Below are 15,343 nucleotides of genomic sequence, written 5' to 3'. Positions count from 1 at the left end.
CAGTCCAGGAAGCCTGTTGCTGACTCAAAATGAGCATGAAGGGTCTGCCCCTGATCTGGGAATGGATCTTGTGGAGGCAGACTCTCTTTCTTCGCTCATGCTTTGGTTCGAGATTCTCAGGATCCCTGGGTGGTAGATATCGTGTCCCAGGGTTACAAACTGGAGTTCAAGAATTTTCCTCCCAGAGGCAGGTTTCTTCTCTCCAGGTTATTTGTAAACCAAATAAAAGGAGAGGCGTTCTTACGTTGTGTTCAGAATCTTTCCCACATGGGAGTGATAGTTCCTGTTCTGATTCAGGAACAGGGTCTGGGTTTTTATTCCAATCTCTTCGTCGTTCCCAAAAAGGAGGGAACTTTCAGACCTATTTTAGATCTCAAGAGTGTAAACAATTTTCTCAGGGTTCCGTCTTTCAAGATGGAAACTATTCATTCCATCCTTCTTTTGGTTCAGGAAGGTCAGTTCATGACCACAGTGGATCTAAAGGATGCGTATCTGCATATTCCCATTCACAGGGATCATCACAGGTTCCTAAGATTTGCATTTCTAGACAAACATTTTCAGTTTGTAGCTCTTCCGTTTGGTCTGTCAACAGCTCCCAGAATTTTTTCAAAGGTCCTGTGAGCATTGTTGGCGGTGCTTCGATTGAAGGGTGTTGCAGTGGCTCCTTATCTGGATGACATTCTAGTTCAGGCTCCATCTTTTCAACTAGCAAACTCCCACACAAAGTTGTTGTCTTTTCTGCTCTCCCACGGTTGGAAGGTGAATTTAGGAAAAAGTTCCTTAATTCTGGCTACAAGAGAGGTATTTTTGGGGACCATTATAGATTCTCTAGCAATGAAAATTTTTCTGACAGAAGCAAGAAAGTCAAAGATTTTCAATACGTGTCTTGCTCTTCAGTCCCTTCCTCGGCCGTCAGTGGCTCAGTGCATGAAGGTTATTGGTCTGATGGTTTCAGTCATGGACATCATTCAGTTTGCTCGGTTCCATCTCAGACCTCTGCAGTTATGCTTGCTCAGGCAGTGGAATGGGGATTATGCGGATCTATCTCCAAAGATTGTTCTAGATCAGATGTCCAGAGATTATCTTCCATGGTAGTTGTCCCAGGATCTTCTCTCTCGGGGGAACTTGCTTTCGCAGTCCTGCCTGGGTGATTGTAACCACGGATGCCAGTTTGCTGGGCTGGGGTTCATTAAGGGCTCAGGGTCTATGGACTCGGGAGGAGTCGGTTCTTCCAATAAATGTTTTGGAAATGTTGTTCCTTCTTTGTGTCCTAATCCTTCTACTCATAAGGAGCGTTTGTTGCACAACCTGGATGTGGTTCATGCATTGAAATATTATTTGCAGGCGACTAAGGATTTTCGCCAGTCTTCTTCTTTATTTGTTGTCTTTTCTGGGAAGCGTAAGGGTAAGAAAGCTACGACTACTTCTCTTTCTTGTTGGTTGAGGAGTGTTATTCGCTTGGCATATGAGACTGCTGGTCAGCAACCTCCTGAGAGAATCGCGGCTCATTCCACGTGGGCTGTTTCATCTTCTTTGGCTTTCAAAAATGAAGCTTTTGTAGATCAGCTTGCAAGGCTGTGACTTGGTCTTCTTTGCATACTTTTTCTACATTTTCTAAATTTGATACTTTTGCTTCAGCAGAGGCTTCTTTTGGGAGAAAGGTTCTTCAAGCAGTGGTGCCTTCTGTTTAGGTTAACTGTCTTATTCCCTCCCTTATCATCTGTGTCCTCCATCTTGGGTATTGGTTCCCAACAGTAATTAAGATGATCCGTGGACTCGCCGTGTCATTAGAAAGAAAGCATCATTTTCTTACCTAATAAATTTATTTATTTCTTGACATGGTGAGTCCATGGCCCACCCTATTTTTCAGACAGTTTGCTATTCTATAAACTTCAGGCACCTCTGCACCTTAGATTACTTCCTTTCTCCTTTCCCTTTGGTCAAATGTCTGGGGATTGTGGGTAGGGGGAGTGGTATTTAACAGCTTTTGCTGTGTTGCTCTTTGCCTCCTCCTGCTGGTCAGGGTTGATATTCCCAACAGTAATTAAGATGATCCGTGGACTCACCGTGTCAAGAAAGAAAGAAATTTATCAGGTAAGAATAAATTTATTTTTTTAATATGTATAATTGTAATATTACTAAGGTGTTTACAAGTGTGTTATCTGTTTAACCCCTACACCCAATCCGACGTATGTATACGTTGTAAGGTACTTTGCCTATCGAGGGATCAGGGGGTGGGAAGTGTCAGGTGGGAGGGTGATCTCTACACTAAAACTAAAATGAACATTTCAAGCTACCCAATTAACCACTTCATTGCTGGGAATAATAGAAGTGAGTTGCGCAGCTGCAATTAATGGCCTTCTAATTATCAAAAAGCAATGATAAAGCCTATGGGCGAAACATGTCAGGGGGAGTGGGGATCTGGAGTCTTTCCTTTTAATAGCAATTGTGGTCAATATGGTGCTTTTGAAACTGCCGAATTATACTTACCCCTTTATATATGTGGTTATGGCTGACGAATTGTGTCGCCTGTAATTGAAGTAAATACGGCTTCGCTTTGGATTATCCTTACATTGCCAATTATCCATTTACAATATTGGGGAGAAATCTAAACGGATATTTTTCTAACTCCTAATTTGAGGAATATTAAGTACAAGTATATAAACAGACAATGCTATATATTTAACTACATACTTGTGCAGAATTATACTCCGCTGAAGCCTGTATATTTATTTTGGTCCTGATTCCTTATTTTTTAACCGAGAAGGAACTACAAACAGTTGCCGTACTATTAGTATGAGCAAACCGATGATAATTAACAAATATTTATGTGAACAATCTTTTTCACTTAGATTTAAGTGACATTTCATCTTGTAACTTTGTATATACTAAAGATTGTTCCGCTACAGTGTTTATTTTATATGTAGCTCATTTTATTTATTTATTACGGCTAAGAATTTAATGGGAACAGCAGTAGTTCAAATCATCAGAGAAACACAAGAGGGTTGATCATTTGCTCCCATATTAAACCCTCATTTTACTAAATATATTGAGGGAAAGTAACTTGGTGTACCAATAATCACTTGCTGAGAACTATTCAGCTCCCATTACAAATTCTAACTTGCTACATTTATACTATAGTACCCACTATATAACATCCACTTTATACAACTTGGGATCTTGACCATTATACCTCAACTAGGGGATTTAGTAACAACAACAATATTTAATTTTGCACCATTGCCACCACATTGTGTTTGTACGTGTTTTTTTTTTTTTTTTTAAATCTAACTTATTAAAAGTTAAGTTTTACCCCTTCTTTCGGGGAATAATTATTATTTTTGTCAACTTTGAAAATAAGCTTAATAGTGTTGTAGAGTGCTAATTACGTACACACTTTTCCAGTGTTCTCACTGGATTTCTGTAAATATAATTATCCTTTGTGTACAGCACCTCCTCCTTTCCAGTAGACTTCTGTAAGCAATAATATTCTTTAAATAATTTACACTATTTAGGAAACAAAACTTGTAGTGTCATTGGTTCTCTCTTTTGTTCTAACAAAGCCATATATGTCTGTTATTTCTGAACAAAGGGGATCCCAGAGAAGCTTTTACAACCATGTGTGCCATGATTGCACAAGCAAATATAAAAAAATATATATATATAGTTTTGCCAGGTGAATAAAAAAAAGCAAGGCTCTATTTCGGTTTAAATGGAATGATAGCAAAAATGCTAAAAATTCTCAGGTATTTTGGGCAAGTTTTTCTCTGAAAGTCTCTGTAGTGAAGGGGTTTAAGGAAGAAAAAGCCAAAATTAACTTTTCATGATTCAGATAGAGCATGCCATTTTAAAAAAACTTTCCAATTCTGTCTTCATATTCTCTAGGCACCCTAAATTGAAAAGTCCGCTCCAGAGCAGCAATGCACTACTGGGAACAACTGTTAAGCCAATGATAGGTGGCATAGGTGTGCAATCAGCTGGCTGGTTTATGTCCCATAGCATTTTTTATATAATGTCACCAATGCTTCTTTAAACGGAAATAAAATATGCTTTCTTTCATATAGGTGGCGAGAGTCCCTAGGCTGTTACGTATGGGATATACGTTCCTACCAGGAGGAGGCAAAGTTTCCCAAACCTCAGCCTATAAAACCCCTCCCCACCTCACACATACCTCAGTTTAAAACTTTGCCTCCTTAGGCAGTGGTTGAAGCATTATGATGTGATTGATTTCTTCAGTGAAAGGCGCTTCAGAGCATATTGAAGCCCGGTTCCCCTCAGTGTACTGTACTTGTCAGAGGGAAGTGAAGGGAGTATTGCCTCATGTCACCTTGTTTTTGCCTCATGGGAAATCTTTTCATGAGCTCTCTGTAAATTTGGTCGCAGGAATTTATCTTCTGCCTCCCTTTACAGATGGACATTATACTCCTATTTAATTACTTCTGCTGATATGTTTCAGTACTGGTTTGCCTGTCTGCTTTCAGTGAGGGAGTGTCTAAAATGTAAGTATGAATAATTTTAAAATTCCTTATGTAGACACTCAAGCTATGGATTGGGTACTTTTGTTTTAAAGTTTTTTTCTATACTAAATAGAGACCCAGGGACAGGTTCTATTTTCCCCTCAATGTTTTTATAACCATAATGGTAATTTGGAACTCACATAAGACACAGATGGGGTATGTTTTTTTTATATCGGCATAACTCTGCTAAAAAAGGGGGACATTTTTTTATTTTTTTTTATCCGTAGTATGCCAAAAAACAATTGCTTGTGCTAAGGGGAGCAGTTTAGTAAACAAATATATAGTGGGAGACTTACATTTAAGACCGAAATCCAGCTACAGGGCAACGTCCCATATAAACAGTCTAAAATATAATTTTGCACACAAGCGCGCTTGCCGCATCTCACTCTTTTATGACATAACATACATCATCTTTTTGCGCCGTATGGTGCGCCCCTCTAACAAGTTTTTCGCACCAAGAATATTTTTCATAAACTAACACGCTCCCAAAACTGCGCATCGAGGGCTAATACATACCTTCGACTAAGAGCATTGAAATAAGTTACATGCTAGTAGTTATATCCCACATGTAATCTTTGTTTCACTTTAAAGGGACAGTATACACCAATTTTAATATAACTGCATGTAATAGTCACTACTATAATAAGACTATGCACAGATACTGATCTAAAAATCTGGTATATAACCTTTAAAAACTTACTTGGAAGCTCACAGTTTAGCACTGTTGATGAGATTTGGCTGGAACACCCAGTGAAAGGGACTCGGAAATCAAGAATAGCAGACACTCCTGCCTTCCCTGCATATGAAAAAACAAATAACATAAACAGAAGCCACCAGGAGTCTGTAAAAACACATATACATCTGACACTGTGGGGTTAAATTAGGAGTAGAGCTGCGCATCTTCACTTGTCTCACAATTCGATTACGATTATCATCGTAACGATTTGATTCTACGATGCATCGCGATGCATCATGATTACTGCACTATTTCTGCCCATTTTTTAAATTTTTCAGAAAAAAAAATTCAAGCAGTCAAAATATTGAAATAAACTTTTTTTTATTATTTTATTAGCTCTAAAAAGGACACTTCCTGTGGCAAAGTCTGAACACAGCAGACAACAACAGTTTATAGAACAGTAAATACTAAATGGCAATTGTTGTATTGGTTTGGAAACAATATTATGGCATCAAACTGTAGTTACAGAGTAGTGTAAAAAGTGCAGTGCTCACAGTGTACTTCAATAAAAGAAAATATTTAAATGTATATTATATATAGTACACTATACACTTGTAAACAAACATGAACAACGAATAAATGTCTAACCTATCTATGTTGGTTTTAATTTAATGTCTTTACCTAGTAATAATATAATAGACATTAAATTAAAACCAAAATAGATAGGTTAAGCTTAAGTTACCACCATAATACCTTATTTCTTATTTGTGTGAAAATTGTCCTCCTCAGAAAACAAAACATAAATCCCTTATATGCGGTACAAAATTACAGGTGCACTCCACTGTGCCTTCATGACTGTCAATTTGTGGCAAACGAACATCACGTGAATCTGGAACACAACACACAGCACAGAGTGTGCACACAATACACACACACACATGTGACATATACAATTAGTTTACACAGTTACAGTAGTACTAGAGACATTTAAAACAAGTAGCATTGAACTGAACTACTATAACTAGTTTCTTCTTGATGATTATATTATCTTTATGGAATTACAAATATATAGTTAGTTATTAGTTACTTAGTGTTAAAGCAGTACTACACACAACTGAACAGTGACTGAGTCTGTCACTGAACACACAGTCACACACAAACAAACAATACATAAAAAAGCCCACAGACATCAAGGAGTAAATCATGGTGAAGAAAGGGTGGCACGCCACGCACATGAGGTGTGTGTGGTTTATTTTTGTATTGTGTTGTGTTTGCTGTGTACTGTCTGTTACAGTATATTTGTGATCCAATAAAGATTTACTCAAGGTTTTAAGCTTCAATTTACGATTTATTCTTTCAAGGCTTTTCCTTCCCCCAATAATAGTGGTTTGGCTTCAGTGGTCTCACTCTCTGCACACCCATAGACAGACACTAGACAGTGGGACACACACAAACAAAAACATTCAAAGGCACCACAGCCAGTCAGCCACACACACTCATAGACAGACACACATACAAACAAACATTCAAAGGCAGTTAAGGCACTCAGTCTCACACACACTCATAGATACATACAAACAACATTCAAACTGGCACTCACTCACAGTCACACTCACACACTCATAAAGACAGTTAGACAGTACACACACAGATCGGAGTCTGACAAGGTGCAGAGGGGGAGTGTTTCCAGTGGGAGGAGCTATCGTGAGCAGAGCACACACTGAGGTTGGCGTGTAGAGTGGTGTTCAGACAGCCTATTCCAGCTAAACCCCACCTGCGGTTTATCTCGTTGCTGGTGTGCAGTACACCCTAGAGAGTGGGGCTATGTCCTCTAAGCCCTCGCAGAATATCCCCCGGTGCTATAATACTGGCTCATATGACAGAGCCGCAATTTCGCTATAGCTAGGCTATCAATTAAGTGCCCTAGTAAAGCCAAAAGGTGCTGTTGTAAAGGATACCTCCAAGTGACTTTCCATGTGAACGCTCTGGGGCTTTCATACTGACCTTTAACGGCTGGAGTGCAGGTCGCCTAGCCCAGAGCGCCATCTGACGTGTGGAGGAAGAGGATCGCACTGCAGCCTGAGTCGCTTTGAGGGTGCGGTACAAGAGCTGTGTGCCCGTTGTGGGATTGTAAGATCTCCTAGGGCATGGTTACTCGCCTATCTATGTTGTTTTCAAAGCAGACCACACTAGGTTTCTAGACCCCTGCAGGCGGCTGGGGTGGACGGACACAGTGAGGAGCCATCGACCAATAGTGGTGGCCGGCCAAGACGAGCCCCTGGTTTGACAAATAAGATTCAGAGGTGTAGTGAAACACGTGGTTATACGGTAGGAGCTTCTCTTCTCAGAGTGGGGACGCGCAAGAGCTAAGGATTCCCGCATCATTAAGAGGAAAGTGGTCCGGTGAGAGATCGGGTCTTGATACCGAAAGCAGAACCAAAGTATCTTGCAGCTGCTATGTGAGTGAAAAGTTTTATATTTGCACATATTGACACTGAACTCGCTAAATTGAAGCCTGTATTAATAATAAAAGTCTATTACGCTGCACTTCTTATGACACTGCTATAAGTGCTGCTATTGAAGATTGGTAAAGGTGCTTAGGAAGATAATTTCCTGGAACTTTTTGGCAGTCTATTTACCGATACAGTCAGGAGTCTGGAGAAACGGCTCTCATATGCTACAGTGGGTAAAGCCTGAATCAGCTGTGTTCCTGGACAATTATTAACTGCAAACAAAGTTGATTTTAATTGTTTCTGTCTGGGTCCTGTTTGGTTAAAAATCGTTTATAGTCTTTAGTGTAACCCCTGTATTCCTATCTTATATTAAGAAGAAATTTGAGAGCAGGAGACGCCTATCACTAGAACCAAAAGGTCAAATCTAGAGGTAATATTTTGACTAGGACATGTGTATAAATTGCTTTCTTTCTATGTAAAACATCTTGGCAGGGTATGTTGATTGTTTAATCCTCTATCAAAGTTGCTTGTATAGGTGTAAGGTAGAGGGGGAGGCCATATATTCTATATGTATAAACTGAAATGATATATGGGGATTGTGTAGATAAGTGATATATATATAATCTTATCATATTATTTGATTGACAGTGAAGCTAGCACCATTGTGGTAGAAAGTATCACAAGGTAGTGATATCCTGGTTTTTGTATGTTACATATTTCAATATACTGATAAAAGGATTAAAGGGTTAGAGATCATTGACTTAGCTAGGACTGGTCACTAATATTTTCGCAGGCCTTTTTTTTCTCACTTATTTCTCACTTAATTAAATTGATGCATTTAAAGGGGGGGCATGATGAAAGGAACAGGTTGAAAAAAGGGGGAAAAAAGGAAAGGAAAAAAGAAAAAAAAAAAGAGGAAAAAAAAAAAATTTGTTTCACATAGGTTTACCTAATACACATAGGTTATACAGATTCACGTGTTGTTTTTCCAGGTTTAACCTGGCACTATTGAGATTGTTGAGTTTTTTATACAATTTACACACTAATTTTTATGGAAAAATATATCACTCAGGTGAAAGTCAATTCTCCCATAATGCCTGCGAAAGTGAAAGAAAAGAAAAATAGCAATAAAATAACAGATTCCAGTCTTGATAGTTCAATAGAGCCTAGTAAGAGCTCTCTTGACCTACAAGAACTCTTATCAAAAATTTCAGATATATTCTCCCCTCAATTCGAAGTAATTAAAAAAGAATTAGGGGTTATCTCTTCAGAGTTAGTTACATTGTCATCTGAAGTGAGACAATTTTCAGCTAGACTAACAGAAGCAGAGACTAGAATCTCTGATGTAGAAGATCAAACCCACATACTCTCCGAAATAACTCAGAAACAGGAGTCAAAAATTAAAAATATGCAGTTACGCTTGGAGGATCTTGAAGATCGCTCCAGGCGCAATAATATTAGATTAGTTGGCCTCCCGGAATTACCAGAATATGAAGATCTTTTAAATTTTACTTCCACTACTCTACCTCTTGCGTTGGGGATGTCCCCTCAACTGCTACCCCTTATGATTGAACGGGCACACAGATTGGGTCCTAAGAAAACCTCTGTAGAGGGAGTCTCAAAGAATAGAGTATGCCTGTTTAAACTTTTAAAATACCAAGATAAAGTTGAATTGCTGAGGTTGTTTAAATCCTCTGACCCCCCGATATTTGGGAATTGCAGGGTCTTAATGTTTCAGGATTTCTCTTCCGAGACCTCCTCCAAGAGAAGAACAATGGCCCCATATTGTACGCAATTAATAAATAAAGGCTTGAAAGCTCGGATGATATACCCTGCACAAATTATAGTGGAAGATCAAGGTGTTAGACGCTCTGTTGAGGACAGCTCGGAGGTTAAAACTTATATAGAGACTCTATAGAGCTAGCTTACGATCTAGGTTAAGACAATAAGTAGGTTTTACACTGGTTGAGATCTCTAATATTGGAGCAGTATGATGCCTATATTAGTTAGTGTTAGTGAAATTGTTATTTGGATATATGGTGTTTTTTTTGTTGTTTTTTTTCCCTCCCTCCTCTCCTGTTCCCCGCCTATGTGTGGCAGCATATGAGTATCCCTTCATTGGTTCCCCCGGGCTGAGTCAGGTGGAGTTCCTTTTGTTAGATGGGTGAGGGAATTAAAATTTTATCATGGAATATGATCAAGCGTAAACTTATTATTAAAACACTAGCGGGATATAAACCGGATGTGGTTCTCCTTCAGGAGACGCATCTTAACGAACAAGAAGCAGCGAAATTGAGGACAAAGTGGGTTGGTGAAGTTATCTCTACCACCGGAAGAGCCAGAAAATGTGGGTTAGCTATTTTGCTGCACAAAGAGTTAAATTATAAAATAGTTAAAGCAGATATAGACCCAGCAGCCAGATATATTGTATTGCAAATCCAATTAAACAATATAGAATTAGTCATATGTAATGTGTATGCGCCAAATAAATTCTCCAGAGATTTTTGGGGGAAAATAGAATTGAAATTGTTTCCTTTTTCGATGGGGAACTTAATACTCGGGGGAGATTTTAATGCTACACTTTGTCCAGTGTTGGACAAATCTTCCAATAAAAACAGATCCATGCATGATAGAAATGCAACATTTTTAAAACAATTGTGTATCAGGTTAAAGTTAGTAGATATTTGGAGATTAAAAAATCCGGATAAGTTGGCATTCTCGTGGGAGTCAACAGCACATGTATCTCTCTCTAGAATAGATCTTTTTTTGATTTCTGAAAATCTATCTATACAGGAATTGGAGACTGAGATTGGGGATATTTTAGTGTCAGATCACGCTATCATCTCGTTATTTTTTCCCTTAGGCAATAGAGAAAAAAGCAAAACTCCTGGATTTGTTTTCCCTCGATATCTATATACTAACCCCAAATTTGTTAGTTTTTTAAAATTATCTTGGCAGCAATATTTTGCGGAGAATATAAATTATCTAGATAAACCAGAGATTCTCTGGGAAGCTTTTAAAGCAGTATTACGGGGACAAATTCATTCGTTTGTGAGCATAGCAAAAAAAAAGAGGAGTGCACGAGAAACCCAAATTACAAATCAAGTTAGAAATTCGTACAGGAAATTCTGTTCAAACCGCACGGCGGCTAATTGGGACAGATATAAAGATAATAGAAAGGAGAGAGATCTTTTCCTTAAACAGAAATAAGTCGAGGAAGAAGCAAAAATAAACTTGCATTTTAAAGGTGTTCATGGCTGCTCGGCCAAATATCTGGCTAGACTTACCAAAGTCAGAAAAAAGAAAAATCTTATCCTAGCTATTCAAACTGATAAAGGTAGGTCTACGAAATCTAAAGATATCTTAGAAATTTTTCACACTTATTATCATAAGCTCTATTTTGAAATTGATAATGCGAATATGGACAGCTTTTTGAATTCGATAAAGATACCTAAACTCTCCAGGGAGGATCTAATAGCAATTAATGCTCCAATCTCTACGGAAGAAATTCGAAAAGCTATAGGTAATTTAAAGCTGAATAAAGCCGCAGGACCAGACGGATTCCCGGCAGAGTTTTATAGATGTATGGGTGAAGATATTTTATCTGTGTTAGAAAAAAACTTTTTAATTTTTATTATTACACAAAGAATCCTATCTCAAGCTATTTTTCAGCGGCAAACGTCTCACTTATTTTAAAGAAAGGTAGAAATCCTGAAGACCCGGCTTCATACAGACCGATTTCTGTTTTAAACATAGACTGCAAAATATTAATGTCTATTATTGCCTCGAGATTATCTGTCTGTATAAAATTATTCACCCGGATCAAACAGGGTTTATGGTTAATAGAAATTAATCGAAAAATATCCGTAAATTAATTAATTTCCTAGATTATGCTTGGAATGTAGATCAGGGCAAAAAGAAGCCTCTATGGCAGGATGTAGCTATTCTCTCCCTGGACGCAGTTAAAGCTTTTGATTCTATTTTATTGGAGTATCTATTTAGAACATTAGAGCTGTTTGGGTTTAACGGAGAATTTGCACAATTTATCCATAGGTTATATTTTAATCCAATTTCTTTTTTACTTATCAACGGCTCGCGATCCGCTAAAATCACATTACAGAGAGGCACTAGACAAGGATGTCCATTGTCCCCCGTGCTGTTCAATTTAGCATTGGAACCATTAGCAATACGATTTAGAGAGGTATTATGCGGAGTCCCGTTCGGTTCACACTATCTTAAAACTTTGTTGTATGCGGATGACGTCTTAATATTTTTAGTCAATATGCAAAAGGCTATTCCGTCTGTTTTACAAATTTTGAAAATCTTTAGCTCCTTCTCCGGGTATAAGATAAATCTTGAAAAAAGCGAACTAGTATGTTTTAATAACACACAGACTGTAGTCCCAAATGTACCATTTAAACGAGTTGATGCCATTAAATATTTAGGCTTAGTTTTACATAAAAATCCATCTTATTGGTATAAAGATAATTTTGAGTCGTTATTTAAAAAGATTGAAATTGACCTACAACTTTGGGCTACGTTCCCATTATCTTTGACAGCTAGAGTCAATCTAATTAAATCTATTATCTTCCCACGTTTGCTATATCCACTTCAGAATCTTCCGCTCTTTATATTAAATAAAGATGTGAAATTAATTAATACCTTATTTTCTAAATTATAAATAAAAAACCAAGAATTGCTCTTATAAGATTAATGCAAAATACTGGTGTAGCTGGACTTGCTCTTCCTAATCTTAAAATGTATAACCTGGCCGCATTGGTCAAAATAGCAATAGATTGGATTTCTGGAGCCAACATAGTTGCATCCGAAGAAATAGAATCTTCCCTAATTACGCCGTTTTCTTTAAAAGCTATTTTACATGTCCAGGTACAGAAATTGCCCCAGAATGTGAGCTGTCTTATCTCCATGAAAAACATAGTACAGGCATGGCAAAAATTATGTGGGATGTTAGAGTTAGATTATACTGTTTCAGAATTTTTACCGATCGTAGGCAACCCAAGCTTTCTCCCAGGTATATATCAGAGAGTTTTTAAGGACTGGGCTGGAAAAGGGCTATGCTATGTAAAACAACTATTGGATGAAAACTATCATCTTTTATCTGCGGAGGATATCTCTAGGAAATATGGATTACCTAGATTCAGTTTATTTCCCTATTTTCAAATCCGGCACTTTATTTTAGATCAGAACTGGCTGGCTTCCTCTTTGATGGTCTGGTCGGATATTAAGCTTTGTATACAAAAATCCACATCAGGGGACTCTTCGATTTCCCTGATGTATGATATTATGTTGAATAAACAGAGCTTGTCTATTAGGGATATTATCTGTAAATTTTGGTTACCTCTAATTCCTTCTGTAGAACACAGGACAATTAAACAGAGTTTTGAGTTAATACGTAAATGTAAAGTCCCGATGGCCTTGAAGGAATCGCATATGAAATTGATTAACAATTTTTACTATACACCATGGAGATTATCTAAGTTTTATCCATCTGTGGTTAATTCTTGTCCACGTTGTGCTCATACTAGAGCTGATATATTGCATATGTTTTGGTCTTGCCCTTTAGTTAGACAATTATGGTTAAAAATCATTTACTGGTTTAATAAATTATATAAAGTTACAATAGCCATATCTGCTGACGATATTATTTTTTTATCTCCATTAAAAGATGCTTTCAATAGTAGTACTATAAATAGTTTTGAATACAATAATACTGGCAGTTAGATATTGTATACTTAAAAATTGGAAAGCTAGAGCGGTACCAGGCTTAGCCTCCGTCTTTAAAATACTTCAAGACCAAATTCTTTTTGAATCATATCATCTCCACGATGCTTCTGAGAATAGAATCAAAAAGTTCCTTTGGAGATGGTCTCCGGTAATTTTATCTTACCCAATTACGCTTCAAAAAATGATCCTCTCCCCCTTTCTTTCATCAGTGAGTTTTGCAGAACTGACTCTATTAAATATTTTTCCTCATAATTGGATTGAGTAGCCCAGTTGGGGACTTTATGAGCGATAGTTGAGGTGGGGGCGGAGAGGAGAGGGGGAATATATTTTTTTTGTTTTAATAATTTTTTTGTTTGTTTGTTTCTTCGTTTGTTTGGTTTGTTTGTTTGTTTTTTGTTTCGTTTAAAATACAAGAAAATCCAATAATGTGAATACATAGGTTGTATACAAGGATGTATCATTCTTTTTTTTTTTTTCTCTCTCTTTTTTTTTTTTTTTTTCTCTCTTTTTTTCCCCCGCATATCGTGAATCAGGGTACTGAAATATGTATGCTATGTTTTTTGGGTGTATGTAGCTTGATATTATATGTTCATACCATATTGTAAAATTATGGTGCTGCACAGGGCCGTCTTTAATACTGACTGGACCCTGGGCAAACATTTTCTAGGGCCCCCCCCCCCCCATGCAATTTCGCTCTCTACCCCAACATCCCAAAAAACAGCTAAATCAATTTATTTTATATATTTTTTTAAATTATAAGCCCAGCAGTTGATCATCCACTGCTGGGCTAATCATTAAAAAAAAATTGCAATATGTGAAACTGGACCTAAGCAGTACTAATAAGTAAATAAATATATAAATTCCTCCACTCTGGATTAATTTAATATGCTTTTGAATGTGATTCTGGTGTGAGGTTAGCTGGTTAAAGAGATTTAGGGCAGCCAACAGGAGCAAAGCAAGGTAAAGACTGAGGCGGAAACATAGAGGTGCAGACAGATATAAGTTTACTGACTGGAACAGTAGAACAACTATGGGAAGCTGTAAAATCTTAAACAGAGAGAAATAAAAACTATAAAAATAAACCTTACCTTAATGTGTGAAGTATCAGCATGACACTATACATCAGCCACAGCAGCACATGTCACTACTTTGCTAGGAACAAGTTCCCTCTCATCCTGCACTAGACAATGCTGCATGGGGGAGGGGCATGTGTACACACGTATTCTTCCCACTGACACCTTTCTACAAAGCACTGTTTTCCTAACAAACTTCAGTTAGTTGATCTTAGAGCCACAGCAGAAAGAGCAGGGCTAAGGGGACCAGCAGACTGGATGCTGTCTGCCCAAGGCTGCATGGATACAGTGTGAGATGAGTCACACAGCCTCAAGACTGAAGAGAGCAGTGTGTGCAGCTGCACAAATGCTCAAATCCTCACGTGCCTGCCACTCCAGCTTTCTGTGCCTATAGTGAGCGCTACCCAGAAACAATCCCCACCACCAGAGCAGTTACCTGGTAACAGTGGTAACCCCAGCAGAACCTTTTCTGATGCAGTTGGATTGACTGGATGCCTAGTTAGGGCTTAGCATCCAGTGCTGCACAGTGCATATCTAAAACAGCACATGGCACTAGCTTGGAATGTCACATGACATTGGCACGGTCTGGCACAGTTTCTCACAAATAAATATAAGCAGAGAACTTTTGACTGTGACAATATTAGGACTGACTGTGTGTGTGTCCCATGTCACATGACATCAGCAGTCTGGCATGAACTAAAAAAAAAAAAAAAAAATTTTTTTTTTTTTTTTTTTTTTTTTAGGATTCTTGGGCCCCTCAACAAAGACTGGGCCCAGGGCAACTGCCCCTTTTGCCCTGTGTTAAAGACGGTCCTGGTGCTGCAGAAGTTCTGCATGCTTGCCCTGCGTGGTAAAACGATTTGTACATTATTTTTGTTA

The 15,343-nt window shown here is 37.9% G+C and overlaps 1 protein-coding gene across 1 annotated transcript in view; it reads left to right on the top strand.

Moving 5' to 3' along the window:
- Positions 1-15,343, top strand: part of GEN1 (GEN1 Holliday junction 5' flap endonuclease) — a 240,191-nt gene that overhangs the window by 59,460 nt on the left and 165,388 nt on the right. Inside the window, exon 8 of the mRNA XM_053711236.1 lies at positions 4,534-4,553. Coding sequence (XP_053567211.1) covers positions 4,534-4,553 — 20 coding nt within the window. The remainder of the gene's footprint in view (positions 1-4,533; positions 4,554-15,343) is intronic.

The sequence above is a fragment of the Bombina bombina genome, chromosome 4 (assembly GCF_027579735.1).
Source record: "Bombina bombina isolate aBomBom1 chromosome 4, aBomBom1.pri, whole genome shotgun sequence".
NCBI lineage: Eukaryota > Metazoa > Chordata > Amphibia > Anura > Bombinatoridae > Bombina > Bombina bombina.
This window is presented reverse-complemented; position numbering and strand designations above follow the sequence as displayed.